This window comes from Schistosoma mansoni, chromosome 1 (genome assembly GCF_000237925.1).
Source record: "Schistosoma mansoni strain Puerto Rico chromosome 1, complete genome".
NCBI classification, from domain to species: Eukaryota; Metazoa; Platyhelminthes; class Trematoda; order Strigeidida; family Schistosomatidae; genus Schistosoma; species Schistosoma mansoni.
In genome coordinates, this window is record NC_031495.1 from 15129561 (window position 1) to 15148280 (window position 18720).

Genomic DNA, 18720 nt, shown 5'->3' on the forward strand with positions numbered 1-18720 from the left:
CGCATAGGATTATGGGATAGTTCAGAATATGTAGTGTTGTAACTAAACTTTCATGTAACCTATGTAGGAGAGTATTGATTGATCCTATGAAAACACACGAAACTTACTGCTGTAGGTGGGATCTCGATTGTCAAGATTTTACTCACAATGTGTACCAATCAGATTGCTTGAAGTGTGTTGTCTTTTAAAGACTTGTTAGTGAAAAATAAATCGCTCTTAGTATATTTACACAATTATTGTAGACAAAACATAATTCTTATTGTTTTATGAACACTACCCATGAACTAATATGGGTACACACCGTCCTGAGATCAATAGTGATTTTTAACATTGGCATTTAGTTGTAAATGTTTCATTACTGGGTTTGATGATTTATTCGAGATCTTTGGACTGATATGCAAATCTTTATTATTAGATAATTGTAATTATCAAAAAAGGAACTTATTTTGACTGTAATACTTGAAGGTAAGATTTGTAGAAAACTTTCATTTCTATGATATATGAAAGGTAAAAACAGTTCAATCTAACGGATCCTAAACGTACAAAGTTAACCACATTAGTGCAACGAGTTTAAGTTTTCTGCCTTGTTGGTTAACGTTTAATAGTGAATGCTACTGATGGTAATGAGTAGTACGAGGTCAATCAAGTCAAGTAGAAACGAATTTATAAATACACTGCTTATCTAATATGTTAGAGATATCTCACACTTACAACACAGATTTCTAGTCATAAGTGAGAAATCCCTCTTAATAATTATGAATGAGAAATGATACAAGAATCAAGCAAGTGAAAATAGCATTTTCTAAATTATCTAAAGACTAAGATAATTTGTTTAGCCACTGAGAAGGCTGAGGTGAGAAACATGTTGACTTCAGAATTCTTTAAAAGGAAAATGGTAACTGACTTATGTATAGATTCATAAGTTAGATAATGAAATTATTCTATCATGCTTTGTAAATCATTTAACAAAGTTACAGTTTATGGAGATGAAGTTGATAATGAAGAGAGAAATCAAAGAGGCATATAACATAACTTAAGTAAAGATGAAAAGTAGGTTAGGCAGGTAAAATTTACAAACACCAAAAGATGTGCACTTAGGGGCGAGTTTAAATCATGTAATTTATATTCAGTCATATGAAATGAATTTCAGCCGATAACATTAGATACACCTGACTATTTTCTCTACTGAATTAGTTCATTTAACACAACTTACATATAGGACGGCCTTATTTCAACGTTGACTATGAGGTTTTTATTAGTTGTACACAAACGTATTTACTATCGACAATTTGTTTCTGTGTGATTTAATGAAACTGTCAATAGTATGTATTCCAGTATCAGTCAACTGATTCCATCGATCTAAAAACTTAGTAGTAGCGATTGTGCACTTATGCACCATAACGTTTGACTGACTGATGCGGGCTTATTCAAGACTAGTGTCGTCTTAGTTGGGCTCAAGCTGAGCGAGAAAATCAACCAGGTCAAACTACATGCTTATATTGGATAAAAATGAACCAGTAACTATATGAGTACATAATCGCACACAAATACGTGGGTGTACGCGAATGTAAATCCATTAAAAAAGATATGCGTGTGTGTGATAGAGTTAATTGATTCAAGTTCACAATGGTGCATTGGTTTAAATTTCAGACCGTCGTCAGAACTAAATCACTGGATCATGAATATGTATATCAGTTGAAAAAATCAAATTATAATGGTTTTATTAATGTCGAACAGAATCGAAAATAAGCAATAGGTAGAAAAGTAATTTACAAAAAAAGTAAAAGGTATTACAAAAAGACATTGGATATAGCGTTTAAGTAAATATGTTGTTAGATAATGAAAGAAAGTGGATGTAACTAAATCGGTACAATATGTATTGAAACTACAAGTCAAGACTCCTACGAGACAGACCAGAAAAATTGACTTTAATCCTAAATAGTATATCCATTTAGTATGTTAGCTTTTCTATCAGAAAATTTCAATCACAACCATTGTCGACGTGCTAGTGTGATAAATAGAATATCGAGCAGTTCAATTAATCGTTAATCATTTGCTTGTCGTTTAAAAAAATGTACCTGACCTAAACACACACCAGTCAACTGACAAAGCACTGGTCTGATGGTTCATAGACTAGTGCTTTGATCCCAGTCATTATCTACTTACCTCGATAAATTTTGATGCTAGAATAAGGATTTAAAAATCGTTAGAATTCAATGAGATATGAACAAATACCTATCTTGTATGCCGAGGCTGTGTTTGTCAATAATTAGCAAGTTTGAATAACGACCTGAGAACTTTTGTTTAAGAGCCGACTTAGCTCTCTCAGTGATATTCATTTTTCGTACTAAAAGATTCATAGGAACTCACTCTAGGAATGTCTCGTATCATGAAGCAAATGTTTGTTTATGTTTAAGGCATCTGGTGAATATAAGTCTACTTGGTTATTGAACGAGACCGTAAGACAACTCAATGACGTCAACGACACAAGTCGCTTCTACTATAAAAGATAAACTGTAGGACAGATTGAAATGCATGTAACCAAATGATTTTATCGTAGATATTCTTATAGAGGTTATGCTTTTATTGCTTGACGTTCCGGGGGCTGAGTGACAACCGCGAGATTCACTTATTGACTTAGAAGACCCATGCGAAATAGTACTGTTCAGTGGTGCTAACAAGAGTCTTCTGATTACCTTTAGCAACAATGCAAGGGTGTGTTTCTACTTTTGTAATTTGTTTCAGGATTGTTCTGAGTCATAGCCTAAACTAATAATCGAGACCATCAAGTGAGCAATGCTGAAGACAGATGCAAAGTACTGCTCAAAGATGGAAAATTGGTTGGCGAGATGTTCGATCTCCATCCACTGAGGTAGGTGGCGCATTTCTTACATATGCCCACCCACCATCTACCTCAGCGAGCGGTCTATTGGTGAAAAATGGAGGAAAGCTAGAAACCATCAAATAAAGACTTGGCATTAGTTCATGAATTAATTAACTGTGGGATTGGAACGTGTTGGTGGACCCAGTCTAACTACTCGTGATGCGCGCGAATATCGTAACTAATGGTTGAAGACATTGGATGATATGGGTTAGAATTGACCGCGATGCTACACACACATGCCTTAAATGTTGAGTTTTAAAACACCACATACTTTCCTATTTCACGAATCCAGCCTCTTTAGAATCCTATTGTCTACGTCTAATCATTTCTACTACTACTTTTACCACTCTGGGATTTGTCTAGGCAATTTCATATCACTCTGCTGAAGTAACTTGAAACAATGCATAAGATCCAGGTTTTACGTTGGTTACGACTGACTGACATAAAATTTTGTTTCAGTTCAGAAATAATAACTATTCCATTGTGTATAACGTTTAGCTATCTTTCCTGTGGTTTTATTCATCTAAGATCAAGACGACAATTGCGTTGTCATAGTCTGAGTATTAAAAGTAATGCTAAAATAAGGGAATTGTTGTGATAGTTCATAATATTGAGAAGGTAACAATTAAATGAAATTCTTATTTCAGCTTAATAATTTGGGCTGTTAGACCAAATTGAAATTTACATCTCCGTCTGCGAATAAGGTTTCCTAAATGATTTACATGTTATCCAAACGACCAATCAGAAGTATGAATTCAGATTTCACAAGGAAAACAAAATCTAATTAATCAAATCGCCAAGAGGATCACAAAATTATCAGTTTTCATTTTAGAGGAGGATTAATACATGAACATAAATACATATTAACAAAAATTGTGGAATGGAATGTCTTATATGCATAATAAGATATCAGTAGAACAAAAAGAAGGCGTGCTTGGAAGAAAACAGAAGTTTGTGTGCTACAAGTGTAGATTAAAGTGAAATGATGGAACATAAAACGAACACATGAAACTATTTAAAAAAGACGACAGAAATTACTGACGATAACTTGATAGAAATCCACATTAACATCAATACATCACTAATTTGATTAATTATCTATAAATTGTTTATTAGGGAAAGCATTATTACTATCGTTATGTATATACTGAATACAAAAGGATATATATTGATAGTTTATACTGTTGCTTTAAACACATTACAAAACAATGTCACTAAGTAAAAAGTGAAATTAAGAAAAAAGCTATGAAACATTTATCATACAAAGAAGTTTTGATAACTAATAATGCATTTGCAAGTAAATTTTTTTACGATTCGAGGTATTCATTTTTTTGATACAGTTCCTGTTTAATAATAACTATATATGTTTTTATGTACAAGATGAGTAAGAAATTTATGTAGTATAAATAACATGCTAAACGTAACTCAGTTTAATTTCCGTATATATGTATTTATTAACATAGGACATGTAAGAAAAGTTGTTTACGTAGATGTTGGGCAAGGACGTTTTGATTTAAGAATCATTGAACGTCTACTACGTGAACCAGATGATGAGTAAGCATTGTCTGAATTTATATACTCATCAATAGGTTTCGCTGAGTTTATAGAAGATAATCGAACAGGTAAATCATCTGGTTGGTCAGATGGATGAAAAGCTTTAGGACGCGGTATAGTAAGAATAATAGGAGGACGGTGTTCATCGTGTTCTTCATAGGGTTTCGTAGATATATCAGGAGGAAATGCAGAATGTCCGTTTAAATGAGCAGTATGTAGAATTTCATCAGGTACAAGTTGACTAGAGGATTCTGTTTTAATACCAAGATCAATGGAGTCACTTTCAGTCCCAGAAAACCGTCTTTTTCTATTCGGAGTGTTTTGAGGAGATGAATTATCCGAATCGTTTTGGCGGTGTTTATGAGGTGCTGAATTATGATTTAAATGTGATTGGGTTTTGCTAGATGCAGCTCCTAAAGCTGATATATTCACGTTACGCCCGGGAGAATTAGCTAACATCAGGAGTTGGCTATCAGTATACAGAAAATAATCATCTCTATTCAGCCTGCTAGAACACATGGCTGCAGATTTAAAGCGTTCCGGAACGTGAGCATGAACGCCTAATATGTGTTTCCTTACATCTCCGAAACCATGGTGTGATGTAGTTAGACATGCACAGCAAACATAAATGCGTTGAGTAAGATTGGGAGTTTCTCTCATACGAGTGATGTAAACAGAATGTCTAGCATAAACTTTCATGCGTTCATGCAAGCTACTAATAAAGCTATCACCATCAGGTAGAACAGATCTAACTTGATGATCGAAAACAGCAGGACTATACAAGAGTCGAACAATTCTTTCCAAAGCCCATGAAGCAGGTAAACCTAGTTTTTGGCTCCATGTAACCGACTCTTCGGGAGTAAGTATGCGACGAGGAGCTTCCAGATCCAGGCCGTTATGTCGTTCTTCGAATGAGTAAGGGTTTGGTTCTGGGGATTTGGTAGAGTTCATATTAGATGATGTTTTACCATTGGGTTTGTTATACTCTAGGGGTGGTGACTCATCTGGTTCACTTAGTTCATACTTAACAGTTGGAGCACGCAACATGGGTGTTAAAGGGTGGTTCGAGGAATACGAAGACGAATGATGTAGAGCTACTTGACTAGGTGCAGAGTGGTTGAAACCCATACTTGAGTAAGATGTGTTTGATCGTTGATTAACTGAATTAACGGAACTGGTAGGTACAGATAACTCTGAAATTCCTTCTATATCATTGGGTATGATAGGTTCTAAAGGACGTTTAATTGGAGATATTCCACCTTCTGATTTACGACTATAACTTTGAATCCTTGTGCTTCGAAATTTGTGTTGTTCAGCTAATGCCAAAAGAGAAGTATCTGCATAGAGCTTATATCCAGACTCTTTAGAAATGCGGGACGCCTGGCAGCATAATGTTAGTAGTTCTTGAGGAATCCTGGCGTGCACTCCCAGGATATGACGTCTGCAATCGGCTAGACTGGCTGGCCTAATATCGCTCTCAACTTCATCACGAACAACCTGTGAAATGGAAGAAAAATCAAGCACTAGCATAGATTTTCCGAAGACAAACCTTTACACTAGGAATTGAAGACAAACAAAAAACCATTACGACAAATATACTCAGAGTTTACACTAATATATGAAAATAGAAAAAAGCTAAATTTTAGACAAAGGACTCACCGCAAAACGACGTCCACATATGCAGATGTACGAGTAAATTCGATTTCCTCGTGAAACAACAGTAAGATGATGCTTAGAGTAGACTTGCATCTTGACTACCAAATCATCGTATTGATCGAACATACCCTCTCGCTCCAGCAAGACGCGCAGTACATTATCAGAGAAAGGTAGTTCAATACGACGGTGGATCTCCTCGTTTTGCTTAGCATTTTCATCCGAATACGTATTAGGAGTATCACTAGCAACTACAGTGGAGTTATCATGAGTTTTAGTTGGAGTGACGAAATAGTCCTCGGAGTTTAGATTTACGTTAGCAGTGAGAAAACGATTATCACTCTCTTCATCAGCGCCGTGAACCCCTTCCTGATGACTATCGTCGTACAGATCTGTCTCGATAGTTTGTGTTTCTAGTTCTTCTTGATCATTGAATGAAACCTGGGACTTGGTAAAATCATTTGGGAATTGATTATTTTCATCATTCATTATTTGGGAATAAGTTTCATTTGAATCCTCCTTTGTTTCTTCGGCATCACTATCATTCGAAGTGACTTTAATGTTTGATCTTGCATCGGTTAGTTGTATTTGTCTTCGTCTATGATCTTCAACAAATCGAATCATCCTGTCATCTGAATGCAAGCGATATGTTGTAGTATCATGTCTAGAAGCCCGAAGACAGAGTCTGAAACGCTTAGTAGAAATGCCGCAGTGAGACCCCATAATGTGTTTGCGAATATCGGCCAATGAGTGTACTGAAGTGTACATGCAAGTCGGACAAGAAAAACGTTTTTGTGCTCCACCAGGAACCAGAACATCCATTATGACATGCATTCGAGCATAGTGGTTCATGCGATTGACAAGTTGAATTCGTTCTGGCATCGGGACTTGATAAGCTTCCAGTAAACGGTTAAATACTGGGAATGAATATGCCAACTGGACGCGCTGACGTCCAACTTTAGGAAGAAAGATTTCTGTGCCACCTGAATAGGTGGACGTTTGGGGTTGACCCGCAGCGACAACAGCAGCAACGATTGGATTACCCATTTCATCCAGAGGAACAATACCACCTCTACCGATGGGAGCTTGAGCAGAAACTTCTTCCAATGACCTCATGTCTTCATAATGATCAGAAACACCAGTCCCTGGGATAACTCGATGAACTGGAGCACCACCTGAATAGGAAGAACCAGAAGTCACTAGGGTTGGAAGACCATCAGAAGAAACAGTTGCCAATGGTTCTGTTGGTGACTTTCGAGAGTCTTCGTACTTACCAGGCGTCGGACGTTTACAAAGAGGACTGGGGAGTGGTGCAATTGGAAAAGGTTTCCGACGGAACGCTTTACCAGAAAGACGTCCATTTCGAATTCCGAAAGAGTGTTTCGACTGCGGTGAATTGTCAGGATAAATAAGTGAGTTATTAGTCTGACTGGGTAATGTACTATGATGGCTTCTACCGGAATGAGTGAAATCAATGGTAAAACGAGATATATCACGGCGAACACCAAGATGAGTTACTAGAAGATGTTTCTTGAGGTCTGTAAATCCATGATTGAATGGTTTCAAGCATTCCGGACAACCAGCAACACGACGCTGATTCGCGCGACCAAGAATAGGAACACGATAACTGGCAAAACGACGCAACTTTTCCAGGACACCGTTTAGCTCATCACTTGTAGTATCATTATTAGGATTAAATTTTTCATTTTTCATATACGCAGTGACAAATGCTTGCTCATTAAAATATAGTTGTACATATTCTTCCGCAGCTGTCTCAGTGACACTTTCCTGCTTAGAATCTACTATATCAGGAGGTAGGTTAGAGGTGACAGGCCTATTATTGAGATTCATGTCTGTGCCTGGCTTTTTTAGCTCATCATTATTACCTTCAACACCGATATGCTCTTCATTATCTCCAACTTCATCAGCTTCACAACTATCGATCGATGATGGGGCATGAATACTTGACAAATGTTTCGTAACTTCAGCTGAAAGGTTGGAGGCGGTTGAACAAAGTAACGGGAGATCGTTGTGTAAAGTGGTTCCATCGTTATTATGGAGCAAAGTTGAATTTCCAGAGGAGAAAAAATTTGGTAGTTGTTGAAGTGGAGAATTGCGTAGGGTCTCCATATTTTTGCTAATAAAATTATAGTTTTCAGTAATAGATTCATCAGATATAGGAACTGTAAAGTCTTCAGTGATCACTCCGTCCTCCTGCAAATAAATGTGAATAAAAAGTAATGGAAAATAATATGTCGTTTGTAAGTTGTACAAATGTGGAGAGTATCGACTAGGAGCTGAAACTAAGAATATATTCGAAGTATATATTACTTTGTGAAATGGACTGCTGTTTATTGCACTTGTCCCTTGGTTCGTCAACACAAGTGAAATATGCTGCTAGAATCTGAGAGACCTTTCTCAAACGGTGTCAAGATTTCGTCAGACACCAAACCACTAAGGCTAATGAGATAACCAAAATAAGTGGATCAGTTGATGCACTTAACTACTTCACTCCAGATCATTAATGAGAGCATAGATGCAGATTGTTCTGACGCACTTAAGGGTGGGAAACCCATTACAAACATGCATATATTGTTTGAGAAAGCGTACATAAGGATCTGAAACTTAACAGTACCTTGATTAAATAGAACTTGATAATCTGAGTACTCCATATTGACGAGTGAGGTACTAGGAAGATCAAGTTAGATGGTGTGGTTTACAGAAAGATTATGAAGCACATATAAAGCATATAGAGATCTTATGAATATATTCAGTAAGCTTGCAGGCCTTACGACGAAATAACAGGACGATACCTTTAGAAGTGCATATTCTGTGAATTGTAATACACATTTGTAATGGCGTAATTTATCGGCCAAGTAAACCACAGGTCTCAACCACACAACTTTTGTGAAAACGAGTACAATCCGTCAGACTGAAGAAATTGCTTGGTGAACAAAGCACTAGTTTAACCAGTGGGTTGAGACCCCAGTCAATTTGTTTTGGTTTGGACACCGAATGTTTAATAAACAATATAATTCAAAAAGGAGTGTATGCACTCATATTTGTTAAACTGGTAAAACACGCCTACCTGAATTTCTCATGTTTACAACATCCTAATTGGAAACTAATGAAGTAGTTGAAAGTAAAGATTAAAGCTTCCAGAGAACCTAGTTAATTATTCAGCTTACGCTATCGGCATTCGTTAGCGATTGCAGAAGCTTCAATTTGGTTTGCAAGTACTGTGGACTTTGACATGTAGGGGAAATAACACCCTAATCCTATTAATCGAGAATCTCAAACGGAACGAGTATATCACCTCTGACTTGCTATCCTCATCATTTGTATTTGTAATTAAAGTTCCAAACGGATCAGGAAATTTATTTTTGAAAAAGAGCTCAAAGTTTATAACTGGTAAAGATGGAAATAACTGACGGATAAAATTTGTGTACAAAAACTAACCTCACTAAGCAAGGGATGTATATCATGTAAGTGTTCTGTTAGCATATTACGAACATTGGTCATCCAGCCGCATTCTGAACAACGATGGAGAACACAGGTGACAGACAGAGAAGTTATGAGCAAATGTGAAGAAATAGCTCGACACATTGCCAAATGTTGAGCAAAGTTTTCTAGGTGAGAGGTACCAAATGAGCAATGTGCACAGAAAAATGCTGATGGAACTCGGCGGCTTAATTTTGAAATGTCGGGTGCATGAGCTTGAATGCGTATTGGTCGAACAGAGGAAGGCCAAGAACACATAAACTAAAATAAATACTAGAGGTATTAATGGCAACATACCGAATAAGTCGTAGTTACAAGAGGACTGTTAGTTCCATGAAACTTAAGCGCATGTTTTTTTATTATTTCCACACTTTTAGATTTGACACGACAGTTAGGGAAGCAACAGTGAAACAAAACGAGTGAATATTTCCGGAGATGTGATTTTAACTCCGTAGGTGAGTTCATTGATCTATCACAATGACCACATTTAAAAAACACATTGCTTTTATCAATATCATGGAGACTTATAGCGTGCTGAGCTAGTGCTTTCATAGTACCGAACGATCTAGGACAACAGGGACAGGTAAAAGGAAGGTTTTGTGTATCCATTGGGCCAAAATGCATGTCAATGTGTTTTGAAATCGACACTGATGAAACCAACTCAGAGCAATAAATACAACGAAGATTTTTTGTTTCGGGATGAGTAGATCTGATGTGTATTTCCAGGCCATGTGATTCATTTGAGCAAATAAAGTAGACAGGAGAACAGAGTGTGCAAAAGTACTTATCAGGAGAGTTTTCCATAAAATTCAACATTGCTTCGTCACTGATGGATTCCATGACTCACATAAGAGTACTGCCTAATTCACCTTAATAGTCGACAGTACGGATGATAACCCCTTTGAGCGTAGAGCACCAAGTTTGAAATTGTACAAATTGTGGTTAGATCAAACAAAAATATTGATAATAAAAAAAGAATCATTTTTTTAATCATAGTTTTAAATAAAAAGTGTGATAAAAGTCGTTGTAAAGTTTAAGAGTTCATTCAATTAGAAAGTTTACCGCTTATATTAAGTGATATGATATCGTGATATATGTTTCTGTTCGTTGTGGGTACATTGTGTCACCCTTATTTTCTCCTGATATATATATGTCGGATCCATTATTTTAGCCTTAGATGAAGTTCGCTGAGAGACTGAATGCCCATCTCACTCCAGAATGGAGGACTCAGTACATAGATTACGATGTAAATTCACATAAATAGATTTTGATGTCTTCAGGAATTGAAGGAGCATCTTTACAAGTACACACAAGTTTTAGAAACTCTTCCATGTAAGTCTGTTTGCTTGTTTACACCACTTATAACTTAGTTTTCTCTGAGGAGGAGACTAAAACATTTTTGGATGAATGTGACGAAGAATTTTTCAACCTATGTGAAAATGCCCTGAGAAAGATTGAGGTGTTTTTTTCCGGTGAGATTGAAACTGTTTGTTGACAGTTGCATGTAGAGAAGATTGCCGAAGCTAATCGAAAGTTCACCACTTTAGTAGATGAGCTTGATAACTACATCGAGTCTACTCATCATAAATCTATCAGTTGGATCACAGGTTCTAAAGCCTCACTTTCCCGAAGACTAACGGAATCGTTCGGAAGAGAAGCTGATAAGTGTAGAGTGTCCGTAAGGGAAAATGGTTCAGCTAACACACCTATTTGGAATAAACTCAGCAAAATACAGTCTGAAGAAAACGCGGAGTTACGTCGTCGTCAGAGCCGTTCAAAGCAGTCTGAAAATCCGAAATATGATGCCCAAAGATTGGACAGGAAAAAGAAGACCTTTAGAAAGTTACATGATTTGAAGCTAGCTTTCAGTGAATTTTATTTAAGTCTTGTTTTATTGCAAAATTATCAATCCCTCAACTTCACGGGATTCAGGAAAATCTTGAAAAAGCATGACAAGGTAAGAAAGATTTGCGATTATTTTTATTTTTATTCTTATTTAGCTAAGTTTTCTATTCAGCAATGATAGTTCGGTCTTATGAAAACTATGGAAAGCATTGTGTCTTAAACATTTAGACTGATATTCTAAGTGAACTGATTGATTCTTTGCCTTCAATCACCACAGAAAGTGTAGGTCATTAGTGCTATGGTCAAATGAACAAGTCGTACGAAAGTCTTGACCATTATTGCCAGTGTGTGAATGATAGTTAACAGTTATTCTCTATTTGGTGAGAAGAAAACCAGTTTATGTTGTTCTTATGTTCGTTATCACACAGGCGCCGCTATACGTGTCGCTTATTGTATATAGACACCAGCGTTTGTCGCGTCTATGACCGTACCAAAAGTCTCTATATTTTCTTACATGAATCAGGTCATCACTAGGATTATAATATGGTCTCACACTTTTTCTTGGTTACCTCCAAAGTTATTCTTTCTTAATCCTCTATGAGTTGTCACTCTACATTAGTTTAAACGACAACTTGGAATGAATGCACATGACACAACTACTTCCACCGGTCCACAAACTTTTGAATAAATTGTCCTCATTATCTAGAAGTTCGCCCTTAATGTTATTGCTTACTCACTACTTTAATCATTGTGATATTTATCAACAAAAGGCTGTGATCTGCCCATGCCTTTTGCCATTTATCGTTATATTATGACTGTATAGTAGTATAAGCAAGTCATTAAAAAGTTCGCTTATCTTCACTAAAATATTCTGTCTTACTAGCCCTATTGGTAAATTAGTCCAACAAATGAAGAAATAGTCCCCTGTGATCATTCTTAAATCTATTTAGCTGACATATTTCTCACCAAGTAGATGAGAAGTCCTTATTTTGAGACAAGCTATCTGTTTGAGCCAGTTTAACAGCTTTATTCTACTTCTAGAAGACACAAAACATGTGGTTAAGTTTTTTAAATTATTTCGGGTCGATTTTGAGTCTTTATCTATCAAGGCTGTTATTTGAGTAACACAAATCTATCATATGAAAAAACCAATCCTATAACTATGCGGTTTGATATCAGTGTGTTCATGAAAATTATCAAGGAATTTCTTAATAGATATCATCATTAATACTAACCCGAGAGATGAATTTTCCACATGACTTCAAATAGAGTGCTGTTAGCAACACAGTGTAATTCATTGGCACTCCTTTTAAATTCATACAGTTCCATACAACATGCCTGAAGAAATCTGATGTCACCTCGTGGCTTAGGAAGATAGTCATATAGGTGCAAAAGAAGCAAGGTTGTTTCGAAAGCCAGTAAATGATAAAACTCCATCCAATATACATTCCCACCAGACCTGAAATCCAACTATTTTCCGTGGATTTGTTGTTCCACGTCTGTTACTAGTTTTGGTAAACGGTATTATTAGAGAATTGTACTTAATAAAAGTTACCAAGTTCTATCGCTTAGTGGTTCAGTCACTTGACTTTCTACGATTGGTCACCATATAACTTGTGGTTTTGCGTTAAGTATGTGTTGAGTTGCAATAAGATTTGGGATAAATCTTATTCTGTAGTATTTGGTTAAATTAATTCCTGTTTCATAAAATATGTTAAGTATTTTAAACTTCGGTAAACGCCTTTAGATGTCTTTTGGTGATCTATTTATTTTTAGTGGGAGTGCATAACCCCGATTTCTTTTATTTACAGCTTCTCCGCCGAAATACAGGACTACTTTGGCGGCAACAGGTGGTTGAGTGTGCACACTTCAATACTAGTAGGGAGGTTGATGACCTTATAACAGAGGTTGAGGTGAGTAATAAACATTCATTATATGAGGTTGTGTTTCCAACTAGGCAGTTATTCGACAAACCTATATAATTAAATGGGAAACGAGCGAGTTTAGCATCTAAGTAGAAAATGTCCTTGATCTGTTCTTTTTTGGAAGGACGTTGGTGTTTTGTCATCTGTTGTTTAATGAAAGCAAGAGAGTAGTGTTGACTGGCATTTTCTGTAAATGGCCATTTGTATGTTCTGTTTTAACATAAGCTAAGTAGTACAGAATCTCAGGACAAATAATGATAAAATAAAGTTAATATATTTCTTATTTATTAGTAATCATCGGTCGAATTCATTTATTGATAGTGTTCTCAATGTAATTAGGGTTATATTTGTAATGTTCACCGTGTTCATGACATTGAGCCGACATAAACGATAAGTTCTTAAAACGAATATTGTTTTGCAGGTCAGGAACGTGAGGGATGACTTTCTATTAAACAGGTATAGTAGCTACTGAATAGTAATCATGAAAAATTGTCTGTGGATGATAATCTCTGGTTATCGTTTAAAAGGTACAAAAAATGTTAAAAAACAGAAAAAAAACCCTAGAAATATTGGAAAAGTATATTCGAACTATGAAAGGATATAACTTTGCTGGTCTTACTTTTTAGAATGGAGTTTAGGCTTGAATTGGCGGATTTTTAATGCCTCTGAAGGGTACGAATATTTTGTTCGACCTCCATTTGATCCCGTTATTATAACCATGTAGGTTGTTTTGAACGATAACCACTTTAGGGGTGCGTGCCCGGAGTAGATTAGGTACTTCTGTATCAAGCTACTGGTTGCTTTGAATTCCCTCTTTAAAGCCGTACTGGGTAATGTTTTGAGATGCGTTTAAAGAGTTCTCTTTTTCCGACTAACGATATTTGAAATCTCGGATCACCTTATGATGTGATCACTTTCTATTCTTCTATAGCCTTTGATAAAGTTTAATGAAATAAATATAAGCACCTTTGCAGGGCATCGCTTATAAGCTATGATTGCAACCCCATTTTTAACCAAGCCGAATGTTAGTAGTTCTTAGTTTTATTCACAGCTTATTATCTACTGAATCTTAACAAATGTGTGGGAATTTTCCTAACGTTAATGATGGTACTTTTTACTGGATGAATGAATGCACGTCATTTCAATATCTTTCATTGTCACAGTATCGAACTTTTGAAAATTCACCCTTTTTTATCGCTTTAACTTAGAATATATTTACAGAGAAACTAGAACAAGGTGATAGACAAAAAGCTATGAAACGGCTTCGAGTGCCTCCACTTTCCGAAAAGGTAAGCAAGAAATCCTCCGGTCGTTTCGTTTTTATGTATCTTTTAACATTTGAGCAGAGTTCTGTCAGTCCTTTTATCCTTCTCAAGAAGAGACCTCTACATATCCACTAAACACAATATTTAAATTCAGTTGGAAAACGAATATTTCATTTTCTTTTTTTAGCTGAAACCAGTTTCTGAAAATATCCATTAGGCGGTAGTTATTTTTAATTCATAATACCAGTGGCTTCTAGTAATTGAATATTGATCTATAACTACTATTTCTGGCTAAATACTGCTAACTACAGAATTTTTTAAGATCTCCAGAACAGGCAGTATCTATTGCTAAATGCCTCAACACTTTTTATGGCAGTCAGTAAATTCCATATTATTCGTGTTATGTGGTTATTTGAGTTATTCTAATCACAGGCTACGTCATTGATGTATTTTCTTCACAACATCTTTTTAAAAACTATTGATTTAAAGCCGTTGGCTGATTTTCGTTTCTTCTTCAACGACAATAATAACAACATAAAAGACCGACTTTTCATTTCTTTCTTTTTTTGAAAGCTCACAAATTTCTAAACTCTTGTACTACTAGAATCATTTGAACCAGGGACTAAAACAGCAATCTAAGGCTCAAACCACTACGCGGAAATTCGTAATTTTGAGTTTACGCAGTTCAAAATAACGTAGTAATACTAATTCAACAAGAGTAAAGAAATATTAAGATAAACAAATGAGGCTGGAAAAATAAGGTGAAATTAGAATACCTTATTAACTTTTCCATGAAAACGAAACGTATTTCTAGGAACATGAACATATTACTTCAATAAATGATGATAACATGGAAGAAATGTGAATTTTAGCAAATGTTTTGGTATTTTGATTTTGCTCAAGATTTTAGTTCGGTAAATTTCATCACATGTATAGGGTATGTGATATCACTTTCAGTTCGTTTCGTCAAATTTTAAAAGAAACAATGTTTATCGTTGTTGTGATATCTGTTTGCCACCAAGTACACATATTGTCAATAAATTATATTGGTCTACAGCCACTAAAGTTTGACATTATAGAGACTAAAGAGAGAAGATTGAGTGTTTTCAGTTTTTCGGAAAGTCAACCAATTTATTCCGTTTGAATCAGTTCACGGAATAGTTAGAAATTCATCTTATTCCCCCATAAAACACTCTTAAATAATGTATCGTGTTATCTTTATTTATCATCAAAGAAACTGGTGAAATAACATGGATGGATTTTCTAGCAGTTACTACTTGAATCTTTTTGTGTAAGAAAGAAATCTATTACAATGCATTTCGCTCACTTATATGAACTAATTGAAATGTATCTTACTATCATTTAGATAATACTAGATACATTATATTATCGTAATAGTTCTCAATAAATCACCCAACAAATACCAGTTAACAGTAAAAATGGTGATGTTGGAAAGTGGCTACCGATCGGTAAAACAGGAAAATTCAATTGATTGTAAATATGATCCTGAATAGAAACGTTTTTCAATAATTTTGGTTTAAATGATATAATTTTTGAATTATATCCATGTATTATTAACTAAAATCTCCCTTAATTTCTAATCATTTTCAAAACGGAGCTTAGGATTTGTTATGCAGATAGCAAAAGTGTATTACCGTTTGTGAGTTATGAATTAAGCAATTTCTCATCTTTGTCGAACGTAAGTACTTGACATTGTCATAAACTAGGGAAGTATCATTGATATATATATATATATATTCAGTGCAGAAAATAATAGCTATCTCATCATATTATAAATATTGCGGTATTATATTAGCCATGGGAGTTAGTCAATAATCATTGATTATTGTACGTTATCTAATTGTCTTCTTCTTGTGCGCTATTCGTTATGCATTCTCAATCTTTTATACTTGTGCATATACTAAAAAAGCAAATAAATTCAGAAACTAGACTATTAAAATATTTTTTCTATTTCATTACTTTTATTTCATTGTCCTAATTTTAACGATAGCTTGTTTTTTCTCGTTATCCTCTTTGATCATCCTGTTATTTTTTGTTTTATTGATTCTTTTATGCTTTTCCTTCTTTTCTTTCAGTATAATCCACGTGGTTTATTCCTTTTTGGTTTGTTTTTTGGAGTTTTTTTGGCTCAATTTATTGTTATACTATTAACTTGTAAGTGTGATTTAAACAATATTTAAAATTTTTTAAAAAATTATATATGAATATTGTAAATTTGTTTTATAATTTTTCAATAATTCATCGAATAAATGTCTAGATAGTTATTGTTTTAATTGTTTTATTTATTTATTTATTTAAACACACAAATATTGGTGCAAGGGGGCACCAGATATATATGCGCCACACAAAACAATGAAAATGGGAAGAGAAAGGGGTGAGATGCATATATATATATATATTAAAAAAAGTAATGGTGAAGGGAACTGAAACGCCCTGATACGGCCGAGAGTGGGGAGGGGCCACCTTCCCTCTCGAAATTCCCTCACATGGCCACGCGTATGTAGCCTCTGCCAGGGAAGTCCTACTCACTGCCTTCTCGTGGCGGGGGTGTTGTTTACGAAAGTGAGAGGACGAGAAGCGAATGTCCGGCGCTTTAACCGGGTTGGTGGACACGGATAGTCCACCTAGGGGAGTTGGAGAACCCTGATTCCAAACCATTAGTGTACATGGGCTGGCTTCAGTATCCTGAAGGAACAAATGGCGTATGAACCAATTGTTGATCACCGACTACCTTGGGACTTCATCTCCTTACGATGCTTCACTGTCTTGTGGGTCAGAATTCTAGGCCAGAGGCTCGGGGTGTGCGGCCCCCTAAGATAACCACTTGCTTCAATTTGGGAACCCAGGCAGTATCACAGCCCTCGCGCAAACATATGAAATAACGTTTTCTGCTCACGATGCTTTTCTCGCTATTTTATATATATATATATATTTATATTTATATATATAATATTGTATTTGGAAATTTCGTTAGCTATTTCAAATTTTTAATCTGGATTGTAAATTTTACACTTGAACAGTTTGAATTAAGAGAATGAAACTATAGTGACTACATGTATTTAATTGATCAGTTTAGAGTTCTCAGTTTGATAGTTCGTTCATAATTTAAAAAAATCTCGTCTTCGTTAAAACTTTTTATAATTGGATGAATGGTTGACTTTTAAATACTAGGTCACATAATCAAAACTGCTTTATCTAATAATTTTCAATTTGTAAAATAATTTCATTACTGACGTATAAAGTCACGATCTCTATCCTTTTTTAATACAGAGTAGTTGTTATCATATAGTTCTACATTTTTTCTGATTATGTCTTATTGGGCATAATAATAAATGGCAAAAAGAACTTAAGAAGAATCTGAAAAAAAGTTCATATCACTGTCTAGGTTCTTATCCTCCATATGAAAACAAGTTTATGAGTGTAAAAAATGATAGGTTTATACTGGTTAATAATCCGTAATTCTTTAGAATGTATAATGAAATAATGTTTTAGTCACTTGTTATACGTAATAATATATTTTTTTCCAAAAAAATGGACGGACTTATTTAAAACTTTGTGAAGTTTATTTGATTTCATGTACCAGTAATCAAGAAACATGTAGTATCATTTGATATATTTTCTACTCTTTCATTATGATAGTAAAGTTTTAACTACTTTGTTATAATACATACAAATAAAAACATTTTGTATTTGAACCTTTTTTATTTGTTATCTTGAAATTGTACGTCTATTCATTATTTTAATTCAGTAAAGAAGCTTGACATTAATTCTTTTAATTCATTTGTATTGGCTTTTTGAATCTTCCTACTACCGTTTAGGACTTCAATTGGTCAGTCTCTTTTGCCATATTTTCATCCTGCGCAGATTGCCTCCATAATGGACTCATTTTTAAGCAGAGATGGATAGTGTGAACAACTCTGGAATGCAAATGCATTCATCTGACAAATCGTAATTAGGTAGAAACGTGTGTCTTAAATCCTCTGCTAGCCATCAACTATTTCCGCTTAAAAATTATTTTAAATGTTTCAGGTTTAAAGATGCTGAATTTGTTTGGAAGAAATGAACTGAGGAG

General features: G+C 35.1%; 2 protein-coding genes across 2 annotated transcripts; one reads left to right on the forward strand and one right to left on the reverse strand.

Annotated features, from left to right (window-relative positions):
• Nucleotides 1-3511: 3511 nt before the first annotated feature.
• Nucleotides 3512-9850, reverse strand: Smp_141120 (hypothetical protein; the record flags this gene model as incomplete). Its single annotated transcript, XM_018793401.1, has 3 exons — nucleotides 3512-5935; nucleotides 6098-8305; nucleotides 9551-9850. The coding sequence occupies 3 exons, from the start codon at nucleotides 9848-9850 to the stop codon at nucleotides 4367-4369; spliced, it is 4077 nt and encodes a 1358-aa protein (XP_018647917.1). The 3' UTR covers nucleotides 3512-4366.
• A 919-nt stretch (nucleotides 9851-10769) lies between these two features.
• On the forward strand, nucleotides 10770-14844 carry Smp_141110 (putative xenotropic and polytropic murine leukemia virus receptor xpr1; the record flags this gene model as incomplete). The annotated part of the gene is made up of 8 exons (XM_018793402.1): nucleotides 10770-10838; nucleotides 10873-10924; nucleotides 10963-11064; nucleotides 11101-11266; nucleotides 11414-11549; nucleotides 13249-13350; nucleotides 14571-14651; nucleotides 14815-14844. 8 exons carry the CDS (start codon nucleotides 10770-10772, stop codon nucleotides 14842-14844), a joined length of 738 nt encoding a protein of 245 aa, XP_018647918.1.
• Nucleotides 14845-18720: the final 3876 nt, after the last annotated feature.